General features: G+C 37.3%; 1 protein-coding gene across 3 annotated transcripts in view; it reads left to right on the top strand.

Moving 5' to 3' along the window:
* Window positions 1-539: 539 nt before the first annotated feature.
* Window positions 540-25,353, top strand: part of znf407 (zinc finger protein 407) — a 123,344-nt gene continuing 98,530 nt past the window's right edge. For all 3 annotated transcript variants that reach the window (XM_077597984.1, XM_077597986.1, XM_077597985.1), the window contains exons 1-4: window positions 540-611; window positions 2,721-3,379; window positions 3,513-5,561; window positions 11,610-11,724. In XM_077597984.1, the coding sequence (XP_077454110.1) occupies window positions 2,827-3,379; window positions 3,513-5,561; window positions 11,610-11,724 (2,717 nt within the window). In that variant the 5' untranslated portion in view covers window positions 540-611; window positions 2,721-2,826. The remainder of the gene's footprint in view (window positions 612-2,720; window positions 3,380-3,512; window positions 5,562-11,609; window positions 11,725-25,353) is intronic.

Genomic DNA, 25,353 nt, shown 5'->3' with positions numbered 1-25,353 from the left:
CGTAATTTAAAAAAAATCTGTTTTTTTGGGGCGATTGGTTTCCTGTGTGTGTGTGTGTGTGTGTGTGTATAATTAAAGTGCTTCGATCAAGACACTTCACTTTATGATTATTGTTTCTCCCACGATATATGAAAGGAACATTGACCCAAACATCTGAAGCCTCGCATAGATATCACATATACGGAGAGCTACATGAAAAACCGGGGTCGACAGCTTTAGTAACTCGTGATCTTAAAGCTCCAGAGTTTTCTACATGTTTTGCAGCATCCCTAAGGTGATTGATTTTCTCCACAAAAATAAATTGCGAAATTTAGACAGCTTTTCAAACGATTCGCTTTATATCTTACTATTTCAAATTGCAGTCCGTTAACTAATAATGTTTTGTTTATTGAGGGGCACTGACACAAAATGGCCGAAAGATTATTACCCCTGTCATTTTAGCTCACATGGTGCACATGCATCTAGGGCTTAGTGTATATGATTTTTATGAAAATTGGGGAGTTGGGGGGAGCATGTTCCGCCTTTATTGTGACGTAACACTCGTGCTACGGTACGCCATTTGTGTCCACCAAGAAAAAGCGCGGACAGTGGTGGAAAACGGATGATCAAAGGTGAGTTTATGTTATTTATCACGTTTCTTGAGTAGTATCTCTACTGGACTACATTGAAATGTCATTGATATCTCTGCAAGTTTAATTTATTCGCTTAATAAAAACTAATAGTTCACTGTTTCAGGCGGTCGATGTTAGCTTCCTTTTTGGGCCTCTGTGCTGCCGTCGTTTTGTGGGTTCTCGGCGATTAAGCCCCGCCTGTTACTACTCTGTGATTGGTTTGTACGGTTAATGTAAAAAATCTATTGGTTTAGCTTTTCCAAAGCGATGTGTAGCATAATGCTAGTGGTATATGCTTCAAGACATGACTTACACGTTTGTAAAAACGTGGTCTTAACAACCCAGTTATCCCAAACGAGACATTTTTTTTAAAACAAAAAAGAGTATTAGAGGAAATGCTGGTCTTTATTTATACCATGCATATATTTATATGTATCCGATGTATGTATTTTACCGTGGCACTAATATTCCGCGCAACTTGCCTCAACTTCTCGTTTCTTTGAAGCTATAGTGTAAAAGATAAGCAAATTAGTGATACTTCCTATTAAAACCTGCTTCATCAAATGACTTACCAATGACTGGAGTTGTGCTTCAATGGGTTTGTTTGTTAACGCGTCAGCGTTGTTCTGTTCTTTGAAATACTCCCCTTTCTTCCGTTTTAAAAAAATAAAATAAACAATCACCAAAATATTAAGGCTTCACAAAAAAACACCGATCCGGATCACTTGGGACCGAGTAGATTTAGATTAATTTTACCTATAAATTTTACACATCCTCAAAATTCCATTAATTTGCTTTATCTGAATTATGGCGAAACACTGTCACAAAGAATTGGCCAGTATTTATTCCAGGTCATGTGGGTTGTGTGGAACAAAACATTATAATAGTCAACAATAGCCTAGGTTTATGATAATTATAATTGTTAAGTAACTCCATGAGTTTCTGTAGTCTATTTGTTTCGTTTAACTTTTTTGCTGGGCTTTATAAAATGGGTCTTAAATGACCTTTGAATTGTCAGGTTTTATCGGTAATGTTCTGATCGTTTTAGGGGGTGAAAACAACCAAAATAACAATTTAAATTATTTACTATTTAAAGCAGGGGTAGGGAACCTATGGCTCGGGAGCCATATGTGGCTCTTCTGATGGGTGCATGTGGCTCTTCGCTAACCTGTGAGGTAAAATATGTTTTTAAACCGCTGGTGACAGAGCCGAGTCCCGAATGCACCAATAGGAGCGTCACGTCGGCACTATGGCGCTGACAGTACCTCTAACTTTAATAATCTTTTTTTAAATTATATTTTTATTAGACTTTTCTGCATGCATATTTTCATTGGTTAGCAACTGCGCAACAGTGCTGTCAAAATAATTCATTTAGTACTTTAAAAGTGGTAAAATGACACCCAAAAAGTCATCTCATTTTCACATTTTTACACTAAAATTCTGAGTATGGCTCTCAAATAAATAAAATTTGAAAATAGGAATTGTTTATGGGTCTCTGTGTCAAAAAGCTTCCCGACCCCTGATTTAAAGGATGGTTCCCCGCAACATTTTTATTACAGAATTTGTCACTAGATGGCGGCATTAGCACGCTGTAGTTTTTTTTGTTACGGTAGCATTATAGTAATATAGTATTCACACCGCTTCAATTTCATCACATTTTGTGCCGCCTCATTCAAAATTTGAATAAATTATTCTCCCCTTCAGAATTCAAAACATAAACACACTATAATGACAAGGTCTTTTTTGGGGTATTATTATGATATTTTTAGGTAGTAGTATTAACCAGAGGTCGGTATAGATGACAAAACTTTTACTCAAGTAAGAATAGTGTTGTTTGAAAATAATTTTACAGAAGTAAAATTAGTTGTAATAAAATACACTCAACTACACGTAAACTCAGGGCATTTTGGGGGAAAACTAATTTCATTTCCGAACCAGGCACTTAATTAAACTCCATAGGGAAAAAGTGAAATGCTGTGATTGCTTTCAGATGCACAGTAGAGTATGTACTGTAGTGGTTTTCCTGGATTTAATTTGTATTTTTGCTCAACTGTTTGTTAGGGTAATTAAAGTTGTCATATTCAAATTATATGCTTTTTCATTGTATAGGGGGTTCATCCACCTTCAACTCAATTCAAGTTTTCAGTTTTATATAAATCAAGCAACGGAAGATAAAGATCAGAAACAAATTGAACAACAGGGTCTTCTAGACAAAATGCCCAAAAGGCGACACCCATTTGATTTGGAGACAGATGATGAAGCTATGAAGCCCAAAAAAGAGGAACTGGGAGCCTCGCAATTGCTGCAGGAAGATACTCCAGGCAAAGATGTCAACACCCGTTGCTCAATTTGTGATTTCTCAGCAAAATGCCCAAGATCGCTGAAGATTCACTATGCAAGAAAACATAAAAAGCGGGGAGATAAAGCTGCAAAACCTGCTGAGGACAGTCATACCATTTCTGATGATAGTCCAGGTGAACCTCAAACAGAGATTGGAATGGAAACAGAAAGATTTGCAGAGTCAAATCCAAGGCCTGGGCAATGTAATCAAACATTTGCTTCTCCCGGTAATGATTTTAACTTTGCACATTCGGGCAAGGTGATAAAACAAGAGGAGATCACTTCTAATAAAGAGAGAAGAGTGAGCAAACGAACCCCCAAACCCAAGATTATCTATTCATGCAACTATTGTGGACATGAGTTCCGGGATAAATCTCCTCTTGATGTACATATCCAACGATACCACAGCAAAGACAGCCCACACTTGGGTGAGTATTTAATGGACGCATTCTGTCATTGACAAATCATATACCATTCTAAACAATGAGACTTTATGCTTTGAATGTAATTAATTGGAAGTGAATGATCTGAATGTAACAATGTCTTTGAAATCTTTTTCAGTTGATGCAGAAGAGGACACTGATGAAGAGAATGAGAACGCTGAAATAGATTTCAAGATAAACTCAGTGCAAGTGGAGCCATCACATACAACAATTAGACTTAAACTTCAGTGTGCAAACTGTGATTTCAAGGTTTCTACAATTTCTTTGCTGGAGAATCACGTTCGACTTAAGCACTCAGGCCTGGATTGGTACCGATGTAAATTATGTAATTTCCTTTCTGCCACGTCTGAATGGATGGACCAACACCTGTGCTCAGATACTCACAAACAACAACTGATCGGGGAAAATTGTACTTCTAATTCTTCAACTGGCTATGTTGAAAGGGTGGCCAAAGTAGATGAGGGTGGAGAAGACACAGCTGCTGTAGAACAGGGAATTAAAGAGGCACTGGAGGACGAAACAGAGGAAGTTGTATTAGATGCAGAAGATTTGGAATCCGAGCCCCCGACACCTAAAAAAGGGCGACCTAAACAAGTTTCTTCAACCAAATGTGGATATTGCGGCTTGGTCGTGTCGAATGCCACCAACCTCGGTGTCCACGTCCGTCGTAAACACAGAAAAGAGCATGTTTATAAATGTACTCTGTGCCCTTATAGCTGTGTGACCAGAGGAGACATTGATCGCCATTGTATCACAAATAAACATAGGAAACGTGTGCAACAGTATGAACTTGGCCCTGTAGAAACTGAATCCCAGGAAAGGAACGGGGAAAAGGGAACTTTAGAGACCACAGACATACAGAAGGACTCACAAGTCGTCAAAAAAGAAGATCAAACACTGTCACCCACACTGGTCTCTGTCACTTGCAGTGATTGCGACTTTACTGCTCACTCAGTCTCCTCCCTCGAGCTTCATGTGAAACGAAGGCACACCAGAGACTTTGAATATGTTTGTTTGGCATGCAAATACTATGCTGTTTCAAGTGGGGAAATGGCTCGCCATGCCAGTGCCGAAAGGCACAAACAGAAAAGCCAAAAATTCCAGGAGCTCCAAGAACATGGTAGCCACAAATCATTGTCTACCTTAGCAGAACTCAATGAGGTTGTTGATCATAGCGGTGCCATGGTTGAGCTTGAGTCTGAAGCTTTAAGCCCTCCAGATGACCCCCAGTTAATGTCAGAGGAAAGCCAAAAAGATAAAAATACACGCACTGTGACACCTTCAGTCTCCATCGAGGCTGCTAATGTGTTAGCTGGGAAAGACAATGAGAAACAGCCAGAGAGCATAGAATCTTCCGCTGGTGATCATCAAGACTTGACCAACTGTACAGGGCAGACAGCACAATTTGAGCACATGCCCTCAGCAGAAAAGGAGCTCGAAAGGGAGGACAAAGTACAGAAAGAAATGAGCGAAAATGATGACAACTGCATGGAAGTGAAGACCCCCCAAAAAAGCTCCGTTAATAAAATCATCTCTAATGCCCGATTATTTGATTCGTGCATTGTGCTTGTTAAGACCCTATCTGAGCAGGAGCGGTTATCCTTGGAGGGTGTTAAAGGCTTGACAGAAGAAGCATCGGTAACCTCTGGGGGTTTGCCCCATTATGTCAAAACACTTGGAAACATGGATGAGATCATCCAAACTAAAGTAAAAAACGCCAGAATTCGCTGCGATGACTGTGGCTTTTTGGCTGATGGGCTTAGCGGCCTGAATGTTCACATCTCAATGAAGCACCCAACCAAGGATAAACATTTCCATTGTATGGTTTGTGGCAAGTCATTCTATACTGAGAGCAACCTGCATCAACACCTGGCCAGCGCGTCTCACCTCCGTAATGAACAGAACAGCGTAGAGACTGTGGACGGCGAGGCGTGCTTTAAGTGCACAAAATGCACTGATCGCTTTGAAACGGAGAAAGAGCTGTTCATTCACATCAAGGAGAAACACGATGAACTACTGAGACAAGTAAACAAATACGTGATAGAGGACACGGAACAGATCAATCGTGAGCGGGAGGAGCACCAAGGCAACGAGTGCAAGTACTGTGGCAAGGTGTGCAAGAGCAGCAACTCCATGGCCTTCCTGGCACACATTCGCACCCACACTGGTATGCATGCTACTCTTCTTCCTTCTTTTCCTGTCTACCTTATGCACACAATGTCTTTAGGCAAGAAAGTAAACAAACCCCTATTAAAAAGGGAATGGCAATAAATGTTAAAATTCAATTTTATGAGCTGGACATTTTTCACTGAAATAGAACTTGTAATGAAAAACGTAAAACTAAAGTATATTCTGTTAGTATGTGTGTGCCAACCCCAATGTTTAACATTTTAAGGCCACTATTGACTAAATGAGAAGGACTTGACACAACAAGGGAAAGTTGAGCAAATGTGTATAAAATAAGTTTTAATTATTTTTTTACGGCATTCATTATAGAGTAAACTTTGGTGTAGTCAAACCGAGCACAAGAAAATATAACTGACTATAACAGGGGTGCTCAATCTTTTTTGCTCAAAGGTATACTTTTCATGGAGCCAACATTGCGCGATCAATCATTTTTTCCCAGGCCCCTGACAAAGCTCAACAGTTGTGTGTATGTATGTGTGTGTGTATATATATATATATATATATATATATATATATATATATATATATATATATATATATATATATATATATATATATATATATATATATATATATATATATATACGTGTATATATATATATATATACGTATATATACATACATACACACAACTGTGTATATATATATATATATATATATATATATATATATATATATATATATATATATATATATATATAACTTGATAAAATCTCACCGTCTGTCATATGATCTACCAATAGAACCTTAACGATCGACGTATTGAGCACATTAGATGTTATAGTTGTTGTTCCCAAACTTCAACACAGGCAAAAAAATAAACAATATTGCCCCACTGCACCAAATTGAAGAATTAAAGCTGCTGTGGCTAACTAAATAGTTACTCAGGTATCAGCGGTGAAAAAACATTGATTCCACTGAGAACAACCCTGAATTCTGCAGAGGGCAATTACGCAGTTTGAAAGTTGTTTTCTACGAGTATTATAAAGTAACCTAAAATGCTGATTTATGAAGCAGATAATGCAATAATGATAGAATAATTTTCTTAGGAAATTATTTGCTATACGAAAAATGTTATAAATGAATAAAACATATTGTTTTTGTCCTAGCTGGGTAGATTTATTTTCATTAGTTATAAAGTGCAAAACATTTAATCAAAAAATTAGTATGAGGCGAAAGTGATAATAATTTAAAGTCAGCATTAAATCAGTACTTTGTAGGAGGGCCATTTGTTTTATTTGCAGAGTATACACTGTTCTTGGGTAGTCTTCAATTGACTTAAATTGTCTTGATCTATTTTTTCCCGCTTTTGTTAGTTGTGGTAAAGCCCGCAAGTTTTTATTTATTTTTTATTTATTTATTTTCAATCTGCTTAGCTTTACAGGCAATATTTAGAATTGTACCGTTTCTCAATCACATTTTACATGCAATAATCTGTGCATCTCTTCATGTTTAATATCCACTCCAATCTGTTTTGGTTCTTTTTGCGGTTGTAAAAGTAGGTGACATGCGTGCTCGTACTTTGAAGCTAATAAGTTGTTTAATGTATGCGTAAACTTGACAATTAGACAGATGGGATGAACTGTCAGTGCCAGGGCACAGTAGACTAGATTGGGCCATAAAATGAGCTGGAAGTGCCATTGCAAGATAGTGTAGATTGGACCATAAAAATGCTGCTCGAGTGAAACCAAATGTCTCTTAAGTTGTTGTATATAGTGGAAAGTAACCTTAAACCTAAACCTTATCTTTTAGAGTTAGACAAAGAAAATCCTCTGATTCTGTTTTCCTTTGATTTCACTTAACTTGTGTTAGTGTATATTTGTTCAGAAATCAGATGCAATTTGGATGATCTCTAACCTAAAGCGTACCCCGAAGGGGGAAATATATTCTTCATTTGTCAGACAGCCTTGACGTTATAGCCACTGTCTCCTATAGCCAGGTAAAAGCTGTTTCAGTAAAGGTGACGGTAAAGACTGATTAGACTTCGGACCAGCTCGAGGAACGCTAATGGACCGCAGATTGGGATTCCCTGAGCAACGCTTGAATGGTCAGAGACATGTGCGTCTCATAATTGATGTGTCCATTACCAAGACTCAGTTGTAATTATAGTCAATAAGTCTCTGTAAATGTGTTAAAGCTGAGGCTAAAAGCATTGGAGGTCCAAAGAGAGGTGGGCTAATAATTTAAAATAATCAATGCAGACGTATTCAAAGCCTTTAATTTCCCTAGTGTCTGGACGTCCACATTTGTGTGTAAGTGGTAGAAGGCCTAGTGAATGTGTGTGCATGTCAGCCTTCGTGGCTAGTTGATTATTCTCAATCCATTAAGATTTATCCTGTCATTTATAATGCAAAGCAGAGCATAGCTCAGGGCTTTGACTGGGAACTGTTCGACAGGTTAAGAACATACGGTGTTCTGTTACATTTCCCTGACCATGTGTATTAATTGCTTTTGAAATCAACTAAACGCACAAATGAGATGTGAGGGAACATCGATGAATTCTCTTTTCTGCATTGAATGTTTAATTCCCCCTTTCTGCTGAAGCATTAATGAGCCTTGGAATTTACAATCCATTTTTTTTGGTCTCTGGATAGAGTATGTAGATATCTTCATGCATTCCAACAAATTGCACCTGTAAAATGCCAAATGTGATTGTACTTTTTGTACCAAATCAGAATGAAGATGAACATTTGATTCATTTTTATTTTAAGATGAGGGAAGTGCAAGTTAAACTCAAGATTATAATTGTTTGAAGAACAATTTTATTCAAAATGACACTGATGTCTGTGACACCGATAATATAATATGAGACATGCACATTCTTAACTGTTCTATTTAATCTTTACCTTTTGACTCTATGTATTCATTTTTTTCCCATGAAATTTTGATTTAAAGCAAATCCCTTTTGTAATGACGGGAATCACCAATTTCTCTTTATTTCATAAAATACACCACTTAGTATTATGGCTTAAGTACCCTCATTATTGTGAATTATTTACTTTTTATAAGGCATTCATTTATTCTTGGATTTTGGTTCGGAAGCTGTGTTGCGGTTCAATTGGGGCATGCCAATTTTGAGGCTGGGAGAATGTCCAAATCCATTTAATTACGACCCAGTTTTTATCCTCTTGATTAATCACTGAAGGTTGTAGGAGGCTGCACACAGATTAGTCAATTTGTCCCTTAAAGAAAACGTGTGCACATTGCCATTTTCCCAATGACAGTACTACTGGGATTTGCATCTTTAGGTAAATTGGTCACTTTTTCACTGAAGAGATTTGTCTGACTTAAGACTGAGCCTCCAAGTAATGGGTCTACAACATGCCTAAGTTGCACATTCACACAATTGATGTGATGTTCTATTAGTAAAAAAATGAAAGTACCTTCAATGACATGATTTTTCATTTGACACAATGTGGCTAATTGGACAAATTCTAAACTGCAGCTTTTATTATTGGCATTAGTTACTTGTTAGGGATATGTCGTCAAAAATTAAAAAGTGACATTTCTTTTGTCAATTTTGTTATACTAATATTTTTGAACATTGGCACGATAGTCGAGTGGTTAGCAAAGGGGTGGGCAAACCGGTCCTCAAGTGCTGCTGTGTGTGCAGGTTTTTGTTCTAACCGATCCAGCACAGACAGTTTAACCAATGGGGTTTCCGCTGAAACAAGAAGCACTTTACTGCAATTCACTGATTGCAATTCTAAGATACCAGATTTGTGGAAAGGTTTCCTCATTAGAGGGTGGAACTGTTCTGAGATTGAGGGTTAAATCTTCAGTGGGTTCCAACTTTCCTGTATGGAGTTGGCATGTTCTCTATGTGCCTGCGTGGGTTTTCTCTGGACACTGCGATTTCTTCCCACATCTCGAAAACATACAGAGTAGGCTGGTTGAACACTTTAAATTGTCTCTGGGTATGAGCATAAATGGTTGTTTTGTCTTAATGTACCCTGCAATTGGCAGGCAACCAATTCAGGGTGTCCCCCGCTTCTTGCCCATAGTTGGCTAGTATAGGCTCCTGCACCATCCGTGGTACAGAAACCGAAAATTAATGAATGGATGAACTTAGAGATGCTATTGAAACCAGTTTTTGTTGCTAGTATCACCGACCGCTCATGTATTATTCATCCATCGAATTCCCTTTTTTACATCTATGACCTTTGATCTTCAACCTCAAATTTAATCAACACTGCAGTTTCATATTACAAACAGTTGCTGAAAGTTTGATAATAATGCATTTATCCATTCTTGAGTTATCATAAACACCCAGACAACCATGATGTTTGAGAATTATGAGGATGCACTTGTGAAAGAAACTTGTTGACACGTCACCAAAGCATTGGAGACTACGGACACCCATATTTGCACTTAAAACTCAATAATTATTTTTACTAAGCACTATAAAATATATTGTAATGGTATTGTTATAATGACCTTAGTGTCTAGTTGTGGATAGAAATGTGTTAATAAATGTGAGTTTTGTGGGAAACTACCATCACAGCTTGAATAGAAAGATTTCATCCCATGTGTCAAAGACACACATTTTGAATATTAATTATTTTACTATTATGTTACTCCGGTCATAAATAGTTTATGTGGCAAGCTCCAGGCAGACCTTAAGTGCTCAGGTATAGCCTTTGTGTGCAGACTTAAAACATCGCAGTTGTATTCACTTCTCAGAAAATGAATTAGTCATTCCTTGTCTCACCTGTGACATAAGGGAATCAAATTCTTGCATGTGCAGGAACATATTATGGTGATGTGACGTGCACTGATGGTCAATTTCAGCTTCATGAAATCTGTTTAAGTCGAGTTGTGAAGTATTAATGTGATTAGATGTGAAATCGGAAGGAATCTCCTCTTTCTGCCATGTCTCATTCTCAACCAACCATCTGAACCTTATTTTTTATCTTTTGTGTGTCTGAGCAAAAGAGACAATGGTTCATCTTCTGTGCTGTCACTTCCAAAAGTTTTGGAACAGCAATATCAATTGCTTCTCTGTTCAATTCTGATGACATTTGGGTTCCAGATATAAATATGAGTCGCCTTGTGGTGTAGAGGTTCACTCGCCTGACTTCGATGCGGGCAGGCATGGGCTCAATTCCCGCTGGTGGTGGTATGATTGGGAGTGTGGATGGTCGTTTTTCTCTCTGTGTGCCCTACGACTGACTGGTGACCAGTCTTGGGTATAGTCTGCCTTTCGCCCGAAGACAGCTGGGTTAGGCTCCAGCAACCCCCGTAGCCCTTTCGAGGATGGATGGTATGGAAGATGAATTAATATAAATATGAATATAAAACTGGTTGAGGAATGCAGTTTGTATTTCCTGGTTGGTACGTTAAGGTGTTTTAAACAACATGGTAAAAATGACATCTTCTAGCAACCCACCCACTTTTCAAGTGAGCAAAAGCATTGGTGCAGACATTAATTTAATTTAAATGAAATAATATTAAATATTTGGTGGCATAAACATACAATAACTGTATCCAGCCTGAGACCCATTTACTTCTCCTGGCGGTTGCATTTGGCATTAACAATATTTTTCCAGGCCTTTACCACAGCCTCTTTTAGTTGTGGCTTGGTTCTGCGGCCTTCTCTCTTCAGCCTCCTCTTCAAAGGTAAAATGAATTTTCTATTGGGTTAAGATCTGGTGATTGACTTGGCCAGTCTGTTGGCTGTGATAGGCCCTAGCACACCCGCGGCCCTCATGAGGATAAGCAGTATGGAAAATGAATGAATGTTGCATCTTGACCACCAAGTAAATGCAATGACCCATTTGTGTGTGTTTGTGTTTATTGCCTGTTGTTAGATGCCAATTAGAGTGGAGATTTTTTTTAAACTTCTGAAATCAATCTTTGGCAAAAAAAATAGAATAGGTTAGTAAAGAGTATGTATTTCACATGACAATAAATAACTAGAACATCAAATTAGTATTCATCTGGTTTCTTGAAAGTTTACTTATTTCAATTATAGTCAGGTGAATACATTTTCAAGTTTGATTTAGTATATATATTTTCTTTTTTACAGGTTCAAAACCATTTCTTTGTAAAATCTGCCACTTTGCAACAGCTCAGCTTGGAGATGCCAGGAACCATGTGAAAAGGCACCTTGGCATGAGAGAATACAGATGCGATATCTGCGGGTGAGTTTTACATTTTGCTTCTATTTGTAGTCAAGTGATCTGAGTTTTGAAACTTAAGGTCAACTGTGATCTTGGCATGAATTTAAAATTTTTCAATTTGTTCCATTTTAACAATTTTAAATATTTTCATTTAACTAATAAGTACTTGGTGGCGCAGTGGAAGAGTGGTTACCATATTAGCCTCTGAGTACTCCGGTTTAAATAACAAAACCCCAAAACATTGTAAATGGTTGTTTGTTTGTGCCTTGGGATCGGTTGGCAACCAATTCAGAGTGGCCCCAGCCTACTGCCCACTGTTGGAATAGGCCCCGGCACCACTATAATAAGTGGTATAAAAAAATGAATGAATCAATAATATGTCATTTGTATGCAAAAATGATAAAATGATCACCTGCTGGGTTTTTTAATAGTGTGTAGTTATTGTATTTGTATATTTACTAACAGATTATCATCTCAAATGGATTTGAGATATATCCGTGTGAGTGGGAGACAATGTTTTAGATATATTCACACCTTGTTAACTATAGGTATTCTAATTTAGATCTAGTTAGATACACAAAGTATCTTTGTTTGCTGACCTACATGACATGCACATCATTGCTTTAGAACTGCTTTATCAGGAAATATGGTTGGCAGGAGACATGCGTATTGTTATATTGGACAAGACAAAATGACGGCATCATGAGATGAATGGAAATTAAATCATTTACTGTTTTTTATTCCATGAACACAATAACATAAGAATGTTGGGGTTTGCAGCGTGGCAAATACAATCAATACTATATTGCTTTTTTTATTTTTTTATTTTTCAATGTTTTTAAAATCCAGAATGCAGTTGAGAAAGTTATTTGGATTTCATGTTTTGAACGCGGTTCTCTGTAGCTGGAGACTCTCAAAGACGAAGAACTATCTAAAGTATATTTCCTCTGATAAAGTATATATACCTCTGTGTATTTTTCCAGTAAATGGCTCCACTCAGTTCATTTGCAGGCCAAGTTTGTTCTACTAAAACTGTCTGGGTGCTTGTTTCAACAATGTTTGCAAACATATTAGAGCTGACCCAAGCAAGCTTTGGTTCGAACATTGCTTTTCCTTTAATGAGAAGAAATGCTCATGTTTCACAAGCTCTCCAGTGAAAACCCTCTTCTCCCCAATGTGACACTTTACATACACACACATGCATATGGAACAGTTCTCCAATATGTCTTTAAATGGTACTACTAAATACAGTCCCTGGTTTCACAAATCATGTGGACAGAGGAGCAGAGTGCTGCCAGAGCTAGCCATTGGTGACGAATCGGCTCGGTGTGTGCTTTCATTACTGACTGATCACCATGCCGTCTCTCATCTTGAATAAATAAGGGCAAACAAAGAAACCCCCCTGAAACATGCTCATTAAGGACAGAACCACACATGCACACTGCCTCAACTTTTGATGTTTGATGATTTGTCGTTAATTTAAAATTGAATAACTTATGTATGGCCACATAGCGAGTATAGTCTAATTGTAGCCTTTTTTTAAGTTGACCTAGAAAAGTAAAATACCTGAGATCCTCCAATTTTCCAATGTTACTAGTGATGAGGCAGTATTTGAATCAATCACAAATGGAGCATTTCATGTCTTTGATTTCAGTGAACAGCATTTGAATAATGAGGATTTCATTGTTACAAATAGTTTTTGGGTGGAACCTGTTCTTATATTGGCTAGCACTACAGGAGCAGTGTCTCTGGTGGTATTAGCCGATTTTGAACTGTAGGAACCTTCTGTACTTCCTCTAACCTTTCTGGGGATGATGATGTGATTGGGCATATGACAGATAGGAACTAGGGATTGTGGCCCTCAGTTTCTATAGTTTTTCACTCCTACTTTGAGGTGAGGTCTTTTTCCAGTTCCATAGGAACTAGATGAATAGTACTCCTCTCCTATTAGCGAACAAGCTCCGCCATTCGCACTGACTAACAGGAAAAAAAACAGTGAAAAAAATGCAACGCTCCGCCCAGTGCTCGTAGAGACATTACACGACGGATTTGGGACCAGAAAGACCGTGCCCATGATGTTCTTATGAGCAGCCTCTCTCGTCCACTGTATGCTCGTATATCAAAATTTGTCTTGTATCTCAAGATAAATATTTGCTCGAAATTTTACCTCTATCTCAAATTGCTCATATGTCGAGGTATTATTGCATTTGTCATCAACACCACTTAACACGATAGTTCATGTTCATCTTCTCCATTGCTCCAATACAGCTTGTCACACAAAAACAGAAACATCTCTTCATTAACCTTCTATTTATGCAGCATCCATTTTTGTGCACTACAAGCAGGGACCCACACAGATGGTGAGGAATGTGCAATGAATCGTAGTGACTTCTGAAACACGAACAGAAACTGCCAAATGTCCTGAATTTTAAGTCATCTAAATGTGCTCAATGTAAACCGTAATAATGTAAATGCAATTGGCGTATTTTGTAATTTAAATTTTACACATCTATTTAGTTTGCGACACAATTGTTTCCTCTCTTCCTCAATGACACGTAGAAATTATGCCAACGTCTAGATCTGCTCTTCCAGGCTCTTCTAAGCTTGCGTTCCAAGAATTTGGTTTTTGGTGGGTGTGGCACGAATGTAGTGTCTTGGCCATTACTACTCTTAGTGTGAGACTAATACGGCTACACTAGTTCCAATGGGTATGTTGTGTGAAACTTTTTCAACGTTCCCGAGGTCAGGAAAGTGCATTTATGGAACAGGCCGACTGACATACACAATGAATAGGTTTCCATGCTATAAGCTGAGCACTGCTATTGCTCCTCTGAAAAAGTCTTAATAGCCAGCACACATGAGGTACCATTGGTGTTGCGCCATCAGCACACTGTGCCGATGGGTCCCGAGAGCCAATGGTCCTGTTTATTGCACACCAAACACCATTGACACTCTTAATAAAAAAAAGAGTTTCTGAAAAATACTCACAGCGTGCTGCCATATTTGTTGTGTGAAAAGCGCATGCTCAATGAGTCCATAGGTGCAGCAGTTTTGACAGTTTGGGTGCTTTATTTTTACAGTCTGATAGCACTAGACGCTGTCTCTCTGATCTGTCAACCCAGAGGAGCAAAATACTATTGGCTCTTGATCTCCATACTAAACCATTAATGGCACATTGTGTGTGCTTGGTTTAAAAAGGAAAAAAAAATATTTCTCTTGCGGAACACTACCACAACTATGACTCACATTAACATCGTTAAAGGAATTCAGTTCCTACAAGTATCCCTTCCGAAAGCAGCTATTACCAGTTTTTGCAAATAATAGCAGACCATCTGTGTAGTAAAATAATTCCTTACTCTCCTTACGTAGTGTGTCCTTAAGTTCTTACACTTCAATTGTTTGGGGTTTAAATTTGTTCATAATACGTCTTGACTTTATAATTGTTCAATGTAAGGGAAAATTATATTTATATTGATAGACCAACTTAATTCAACAAAGTTCCACGCAATTGGGTCTAACTCTTTCAGAAGTAAAATGAATTACTAATGAATAAAATGGCATCCGTAAAGAGTCTACTTTGTGTGGTGCTTTGCTTATTTTCGTTGTTGAACCCTTCTTTCACCTTGATATGAATTTACTTGTTATATACTCTCGGACCACAAAATTACCTCTGGCCCAATAGTCAGTGAATTTATGTGATACACCCGAACTCTATAATGACGTTGATTTGTTTTCAGAAGTGCAAGGCAGTTGATGATGGTTAAATATCATATGTTGTGGCATTTAATTAACTAATGCAAATAGAGGCCAGGGTGGATTCAGAACTCTTGCCCACGCTGCCATTCAAACCATGGAGGGCTAGGCTGTCTTACTCATTACCTTAAAACCCTTGCCTCACCATCTTGCTCTCTTCCTTCACTCACATGCCTGTCAGTGATCTTACCCACAATATCTTTCTACGTGTGTCTTCATTTCACAACAAAGAATCCATTTTTAATTTGGCTATAAAGAACTTCTAAGGTGCAACAACAGCAGAAAACACAAATTGGCTGTTAACATGCGCGATAAGATTTCTCATATTTAATTGGTTTAAAAAAAAAGTCTACCAGCATGTGAAATGGTTGGTTCTTGTGTATTCCTCCCAGTGTGTCTTGTCCACAGTGGGGCTTGGTCATTTAATGAGCATCCTCTTTCTCTACTCCATCATCTACCAGAAAGCCCCTGCATTCAGCATTTTTACCCTTGTGCTCTCTAGTCCAGACGGACATCCAGTGTTGTTGTAGGTGTTAAATTATGCATAAACAATCTAAATGCTTTGAGGCATTGGTTTAATATCATCCCTCAGCCTAGGCCTTACTAGTATTAACACTATCAAAGGCATGGATTGTCCTCTTGTGGACTGTTTTTTTATTATTAGAGGGCATAAACTGTGTGTCACTTTAGGAATATAAGCAAAACTTTCAAAAACTGTTGCATGGATCTCAAAAGTTTGCCGAGTTTGCAACTGTCCGTTTTTCCTGCAGTTGAAGCATTCTGCGTCCGTGTTCGGTTTCCTTGACTCAGTGTTAGGGGGAAAAAATAGACAATTATATTACAAATCTAATTGTTATATATGTATTATAAAATATATAACACCATGTGATATGTATGTGTTTGTATGTGTATATATATATATATATATATATATATATATATATATATATATATATATATATATATATATATATATATATATATATATATATATATATATATATATATATATATATATATATATATATATATATATATATATATATATATATATATATATATATATATATATATATATATATATATATATATCATAATGTCAGATAGTCATGTGATTTGAATGTTAACAGGATAGGGCTGGCTCATGTCAGGGTTTTTATGTCCTCCGTCTTGTGAAATTGTCTGGTCTCTTCCCAGAATAGCCCATCAGTTCCGCCCTGCGTGGCTCATCCGCAGTAATGTGCATTAATGCCGGGCCTGTGCGAGTACTGTGAGGCCTGGCACTGACACTGACAGTAGAAGAGCATCTTAGCTTGCTGCTTATCCAGAGAAACCGTCACTTAATACAGACCCTGTATTGTCTATTCACGCCCCTCTTTGACGGGATTCTCTGTAATCCTCAAACAGATTTTTGGTTAGAACTCCCTGGGAACTATTTTACTGTTTTCCCCTCTCTTCTCTCATTTAAACATTATTAGTTATTGCAAATGAGCAGAAGATCCCTACGAGGATGATTATAATGTCACTGCACCAATATCCCGCCATCATGTAATAATTGTGTATCACTGCTTCATAACGTCACAGGGACACGTCGGTGGCGTGCAATTTAAAACAGCTGAATATAATACACAGAATTACTGCCTGTCAGGCCTATGAACAACACATGTGGTGTTTGAGTTACACTTAATCATTGCGTACGCTAGTGATTTTATTAAGATCCCAATATGCCCCCCCTCATAGATAGCAAGAGCATCAGACACTGCTCCTTTTAAGAGTAGTAATTTTGTTGGTGGTTTAACAGCTTTACTATGTTCGATGTGTACTACTGCTGGAAGAAATATCTTGGCTGTATGACTGAATGGACCTCTATATATTTAAAATATACATTTACATAAGTCACTGAAGTATAGTGTAACTGTATAGTTTTTCCCAGTTCCCTTAAAACTCAATTTGAACTTTTTAGGTCATATCTCAGGAGAATATTTGAATTGAATGAATGTGTTTGGGAACATTGTCTTTTTTCAGTTGTCCCTTTCAGCAAAATAAACATATTATGCTCTGATGCATTTAACTGAATTTAGTACACCATTATTGGAGATGAAATGAATAACACTAAAGGTCATTTAGAAAATAATGCGGCACGGCTGGCCTGGAAAGGTTAAGTATGTGAATGAGCAGTTCTGGTGATAACGGGCTGTGTATGACTTGGAGAGCTTGGTGTTCTGGTTTGGCTCGATACTCAGTGATCGCTCTTTATGACCAAGACAGCTTTACAGCCCGTTACCCTCCATAACACGATAAAGTGTGGCATAATGGATTAGATGCGTTTAGTAGCCTTGGGCTAATGTTTGGAAAATTTATGTTTTTTTGCCAAAGAGCACAAGATTCATACATGTGTGGACTTAGAATATACAAATGCAGGTAAAAAGAAGAAGGAATAAAGTCTTTTCTGAGAGAATTATAGCTAGTTATATCAACATTTTTTAAATGTTAGATCTGGATATTTTTTATTTTTTTCCCCATTGAATCCGACATTCTTTAGAATTATTTTAGTGTATGGATTGACTTCGATTAGAAGCCCTGAATACTGTAGGAAAAAGTATTTGTTTTCTGTGGAAATAATTTCAACATTTATTTTCAGTTATTTAACCAGAATATATGAAGGTGATTAGCACCATTTGCTTGGTCAGTCTTGTCTTCTTTTAAGGAAAATTTTCATGTTACAAAGACAAATATTCTTCATTTCCAATCCTATCTTAACAGCAATCCACACAGAATTGTGACTTTGGGAACCTAACAAGCAACACCTTTCTGTTCTTTCTGTTTAAGTAAAATATTAAACATGGAGCTGATTCAGAAAAAAGTTAGTAGCAAAATAATCATTAATTCAAATAAAGATAAAGATAAAAATGAAATCAGCCAATGTGATGGAATAAACTTGTATCACATAAACGAGCAGAATTGTTTTAGTAACAAATCTTCGGAGCCACTTGTTTTGCCACTTGTTATACTGTGGGAGGACAAAAAAAGTGATACGTGATTAACTACTGCAATTAAACCCTGATGTGAAAGGCAGATGGGAAAAACGGTATGTAATTAAATTATCAGTCCTTTCATTGTCAGAAGTGTGAGAGTCATCCATCGTGCATTTATTAAAAAGCTTGGTAGAGGGGAAGAAACGAACACTGGTTAATTCCAGCTGCCCAAAGTGCCTGGTAATCTGCCCATGGATAGTGCTGAAAAGGTTGTAACTCATGTTTAAGTGTTGGAGCCTTGTCATTGGAGGTTCACCATCTTGTATTTCTCTGTTGACGCCTATAGAGGCAAGGAATATTTGGCAGTCAGGAGTAATTTAACTTAATTAATGGGATGCATATTTGATAGAGGAATAAAATATCCTGTCTCAGCAAAGTGAAGAAAGGGAAAGATTTAGTGGGAGTTAAAGGTGGAGGGGAGAGTAATTTGTGTATTCAGTTAAACCCTGCTTGAGAGACAGAGAGGCAGCGAGGATAAAGATGGCAACTAAGGAAATAGCAATGTGGACAACGAAAGATGGATGGTTGACACAAAGTTGAGTTGATGGGTAAAGGGGAATGGGCTGCCCCTCTATTGAGAAGCTATAAGACTGACAACTTGTGATTTAATTAATATCCAGATGAAACCTCTCCCTCAGCAAACCGATACGTTACTCTGGTTTGCCAACCTGAGGCAGTGTACTACCCAAAGCCTCTTTAATATTCATGGGCAAGGGGTCTTTAAAGGTTTTCCAATAGGAGTCACGTCCCTCTACCATCATCCATTTTCAAGCAAGTCTTTGCTATGGACAGATTTGCATTACTTACAATATCACAACAGACACTGGGCATGCCTATTTTCCAGACAAGACTCATGGCCTGCAGAAACTGTCATGTAACATTTTCCTTGGCACTTTTTGAGTGACTTTCATACAGGAATATTTCCATGATCCTGGAGATAGGTATCTGGAATGCTTCTAGCTCACAAAGAGGTTGTTTCAATCATTGTCCTTAATTTATAATACCCCTCTCTCTGTGATAATTTATCAAAGCAGCATGGCAGATGCAAATATTGATCGGTCATTGCCATCATAATTGATCAAATGAATGTGGTGCCAGCCCCAACAGGAAATGTTAATTTTGGTTCTTAGGTAAGAACTTATTGTTTCACCAAGTTAAGCTTTTAGTTTTGTTAAACCTATTTGAAATGGAAATTATTTTTAAAAAAAGTGATTTAATCCTCAAATATTTCTTTCCTATTCTGTGAATAACATTTAGATTGAGGGCTAATAAACAGGCCCTTCGCATTCACTTTTGGATTAACAATTACAGCATGCTCATCAATAATGATGACTTGTTATTATTTGAAGTCATAAATTTGTATCTGCACTGGAATGTAAATGAAACATCTTAGTTCCCTTTTGCAACCCATCAGCAAGAATTGTATACGCAGTTTGAATTAGGTAGGTTTTCAAAAGCCTCTGTTTCAACCCCAACTATTCAATTGTCCCGCATTGTTTTCCTTTCAAGATGGGCCGTTAAGCTCTGCACCATCATGTGACCTGTGACCAGAATGTATGATTCTCATATTAATGAAGCAATATTGACCATTGTCTCTTGAAAATAGAAAGCAAGCCATGATAAGTGACTAGGATTAGTGATGATGAGTGTGAAAGCTTTTGTTGTGTGCCTTATGATTTGCCTGCAACCAATTGAATGTGGCTTCTGTTCATAGTAAGATGGGAAAGGCTCGACCAGGCCTGTGACCCTTGTACGGATAAGTGGTATGGAAGATGAATGGTGAGGTAATTACATCAACCTAAACATGCTATTGCATTAACACACTCATTATTGTAGTTCCCTCATTCTGAGTAATTGATTGATTGTTTCTGTGAGTGGATGAGAGGATGTGGATCTCGTATCAGATTGCTAGTCAACCATAAACAGGGCAGCCACAGTGGGCCCTCAAGGGTAATATTCATAGACCCCAACATTATGGTGATTTCTTCTCCATCTTTGACATAAGGAAAAAATACTTGGCCATAAAAGTGCTCATATCACCTGGCTGACATAAAGCCCTTCGCCCTATCCTCACGGCGCCTGAGTTGCAGTGCCTTTAGTTGCCAGTTGCTCAGCACACCCCTCGGACTTTAAAATCACCCATCCTTCTTTGTACATGCTGCTACAGCCCCTCAGGTAGCCACTGCACCACCCAGCTTTAAATATGACCAAATAATGGTGCGGTGAGTGATGCTACTTGTGTCCTTGACTAGAATCCCCTGTGTGCTATAGCAACATCTCAGTGTCTTGTGCTCTTGCGGGAAACATAAAACCTGCCGAAAACTCTCAAGGCTTGTTGGTGGCATCCATGAATAGATTTAGTATAACAGGAAGTCAATGTGGCCTTTTTGTGATCATCTGAGTGTGGAATGGTTGTGGATGATGTTGATGTAAATATTTTTGTTGTGTTTAATGAAATGGAACAGGATCCTTTTTTTTAGTTTATGCACATATCAGATGTGATGCACAAAAATGTTATAAATATTATATTGCTTATAACATCTCTTTTATTTCTTTGTTTGTCTTCATCCACTATGCACTTCATAGTTGGGCCAATATATCACACTTGCCAACAAATTAGGCCAAAACCCTTGACAGGGTCACTTGGGAAGAAGTAGATGAGGAGGTAAATGGTAAAAAGTAAAATAGAGTGGTGGAATGAGATGGCTCAGGGGATGGTTGCAATTAGGTAAGGGACAGTATAAAATCAGGTAGCATTAATGTTTCATGGTTTACTAATCAGTATTACTCTGCATAATAAAAATTGTGAAAAGTAGTTGTTTGTGTTGGGTATATTAATTGCCCGCCACAAAAGGAAAAATTCGACACCAAAAGAATAGATCACATGAGGTGCATGTTACATGGCTCCCCACCATGTTACAAAGCAACACCGTGGTATTGGGTAGACATTTTATCTTATATTAAACTACGGGTTCCTGGTTGCTCATTGTTGTGCAAATAATGTAGAAAAAAATTCATTTAAAGTGCCAAAAAATGATAATATATAATTAATGTCAGCACTCATTATTTGTGTATAATCATATAATGTTATATATAATATATATAATTTTACATTTAATTTTTTGGGGTCTTGTAAAAGAAAAAAACAATCAAGTTATTTCTATATATTATTTCAAATTTTAAAACCTTTCATCAGGCAGCTAGATTTGTATTTTAACATTAAGAAAATATGTATAGTAATGAAAAATTAATCCAATTTGATTTTCTACGCAGTTATGATTTGGATCTTGCCCGCAGTAATCCGAATTAGACACATGGGCAGAAATATGGGTCTTATTGTCTTATATCTTGGTGACTTCACATGGCACCTTGTTAACCCCTGCAACAGTGACTCCCTAACTAAGGCTCTATAGGTCTGCAACTCGGCATCGAACCGTAAAAACACTGACACATCAATTATCCCTGCGGGGAGCCAAAACATTATGTGTGATAGGGGGGAACACTGTGTGAAGAGTTTGCATTTATTCATTTATTCTGTAGTTCAGCAAAACAAACAGAGGTCAGAGTTATGCTGCAACACTGATAGGTGGGTGTCTATTACAGTTAAATTTCAATTTAAGCGGTTCACTTTCATCACTTTTATGGTTGTTTCAAAGGCCTTTTATATCCCCCAGCAATATGTGATTACTGAAACGTTTACAGGCTACATAAGCTTTAAGAATACCTAAAATACATTTCTCCCATGAAATCCAGTTTTGAGGAAAACGTCCACGCGGATGCGGTGTCTTTATTGGACGTTAGATGGCGCCATTGAACTAGCTAGAAACCTTAAAAGCTTTCAATTTGCATTGACATGAAACTATTGTGTACTTTTTCGTGATACCATGCTTCAGGAATATACATTTACTCTTTTAAAGATTAAGACGTATTCTTTGCAAAGCATACATCTCACTTGCACAATATTACACAAAATATGTCTGTTTGAATACATTTATTAGGCTATTCAACTGAACAAAAACACTCAATGACACACTGAAGCAGTGGGAAGCATTTCCACAGCCTGGGGACAGTTCGGGGTCAAATAATTATTGAAGTTCTTATTTTCTTTCTATTTTTCCCGTTTTTTTCTAATATAAAATATGTTTTAGTATTCTTTAAATACATTTTACAGTAATATGAAGATATTCAGAAATATTTTATTGGTGTCAAATAATGAAGGAACAATTTAAAATTTTATCAAATGAATAAAAAAATTGATTGACCACTTATGGCAAGACATTGACAACCATGGAAATATATCTATAAAACGAAAGTAGTTGCAGACCGGCGAGGCAGACGAAATGTTCTTGAGGCAGCCCTGCTAGTGCTGCTTTAACTAGGACAAGCGTCTCTATAACGGTGCACCTCAGGGGCCGATCAGCAGGTCTCAGGAGAGGTTCCCCACTCCGGTGTCTCACTGGGCCCGTCACAAGGGGGATGATTCTGGCTTTGCTGGCGTGTCGGGTGTGGGGCGGCTACATTGATGATCATGGTGGTGTGGGTTGACATGCCGTGAGGGCAATTAGAGCAAGGACAAAGACTCTGCAGTGATAAGTCCCCCTAGCACCCTAATGAAGAGAGCAGGTTAGCCACTTAAGAGGACCGTGATGAGCATGGCCTTTGTGTGCATTTGTTTGTATTTGTGCGTTTTTCTCTTTTTAATCTTCCCGAAGAGGATACATTATCCGAGTTTATTATTATATAGCTATCATACTCACAAACTCCTTGAATGATGCCTTCCCATTATTTTTTTTCCCCCTCAGTGGAGCCAAACGCAAATAACCATGAACTTCAAAATATTATCTTTAGGGAGTCATATAGAGCTCCCTCTATGAGGAAAAGAAGACTCAATTAAATATTTTAATATATCCTGGTGGGTAAATGGTGTATGTTAACAAATCAAGATATTATTTTTATCACATAATTTTATGATGTTTCTGCCACTTTAAATTTCAGCACATAAGATCCCGAATTTCTTTGTCAAATATATTTATGACTGTACAGACAAGATTAAAAATATGTATTTTGTATGATGAAATACTTTAATAGTGCTAACACTATGAAAACACACCCATCTGTAATTTGACTGCTTCTTATTGAAATTAGTAGATGTTCAAAATGAATCAAAACTGGTACAAGATATGTGATAAGCTCTTTTTTTATAGCAAATGGGAGAATACTTTGCCCTCCTTTCACCACAGACAACATAGTATTTGACAAATAAACCCAATGGATTGATATTAAGCAGATTTTTTCAAAACGTAAATATAATCTTTGATGGTAGAAGTTGGGATGCCCTGAGTCTTCTGATAGGCGATGTTTTAAAATACTATGTTATGTGCCATAGGTACAAGTGATATGTTTAAAATAAATCATACTGCATGGCCCTTCATTTGCACTGCTCAATTTTGATATACTAAAATAATTTACTAGTTTGAATTATATAAAATATGAATGGAATTTTTGGATAAATATCGAAATATTTGCTTTTATTTACTGCAACAGTTTTACCCAGTAACAAGTCATTATCATTACCAGTATCAGTTTTAGTCTTTTGTAAAATTATACTTAATCAATAAACATATGGTTATTTTTCAGCAATTTTTGAGTGCATACTGTACTCTATACACATGTAGTCTGTTTGCATGGATATGAGCTTGTACATGTTTGTCTAGTACACTAAAAACACATTTTAATGTAGGTTTTGCTGCTCAGGGAAATGTTGTATGGTTTATGAATGCCATATACGTATTAGGCTCATATGGTACGTTACAATGTATATAAAGTGTCTACTTAAAATTCTGGACAGCCAGTAACACGTCTTGTAATCATTTTGAGGTATTTTAATTGTTATTCTAAATTCAATAAAGACTGCCACAGATGACATATGCAATGATTAGCATCATCATTTCCCTATGCATTTTATAATTGTGCAGCACATCATGGCAAATGTCTAATGTGACAGATCCCCTATTAAATTAATCTGTTTTATATTTTTGCATTGCATTTTACAGTAGGCAGTCTACCAAATCAATAACTTAATGAAACACCCCTTCTTATTCACCAAACTAAATAGTAGTCGAATGTATGGGTGAACAATTTTTAAATGTTTCCATTTAGTGCTAAGGTGGCAATGGGACTAAGGGAAGCAGAAATCTTAATAAATTTGGTGTTTTTTATTTTTTATTTTATTACTTTTTACTTGTTTTGATAGGCCAAACGGTGCTGGGAACCCGTCACGTTAAATTATGTGGATGGTGACTACTTTTATAAGAGCATGCGGTGACTGACAAGTCTAATAAGGAGAGGTGACAGAGAAACTTTCTGTGTTAGCGGCAAAATAGAGGGGGAAGGTCTTCTATTTTATGCACGTGTTGCTTTTTTTATTTTGTTTTTGGTTGCACATAAGAGACAAAATTCACTATGTGTGACTGGATTTGAGGTGAAAGAATGTCACTATTAATAAAGGTTTTGGGGACAAGGTCACACAAGTGCCCGTGCAGTAGAGTGCTGCAAGTCTGTTTGTGGCGTTAGAGATGGGCAAACGCTCTTAAGATGTCTCTTGGTAGATAAGCTACCGGACATGAGTTTTGACCCTCAAAATTGCCTGACACATTATAATTTATTATTGTACAGCAATTGCCGGCTCTGTGTATGTGTGTGTATGGCACAAAATTCATGCTTTGAGAATGTATTTAAAGGTATCGTTCAAAGAACAACTTTTCGCATATTTGAATTATTATTGTCGTTAAAAACACACCAAATATGGAAATACGATTGCTGGAAGCTCTTGAATCAATGATCAGCAGGGCTTCAAAGCCCA

This window comes from Stigmatopora argus, chromosome 4 (assembly GCF_051989625.1).
Source record: "Stigmatopora argus isolate UIUO_Sarg chromosome 4, RoL_Sarg_1.0, whole genome shotgun sequence".
Classification (NCBI taxonomy): Eukaryota; Metazoa; Chordata; class Actinopteri; order Syngnathiformes; family Syngnathidae; genus Stigmatopora; species Stigmatopora argus.
The sequence above is the reverse complement of the archived record's forward strand: the minus strand, read 5'-3'. Positions and strand labels throughout refer to the sequence as shown.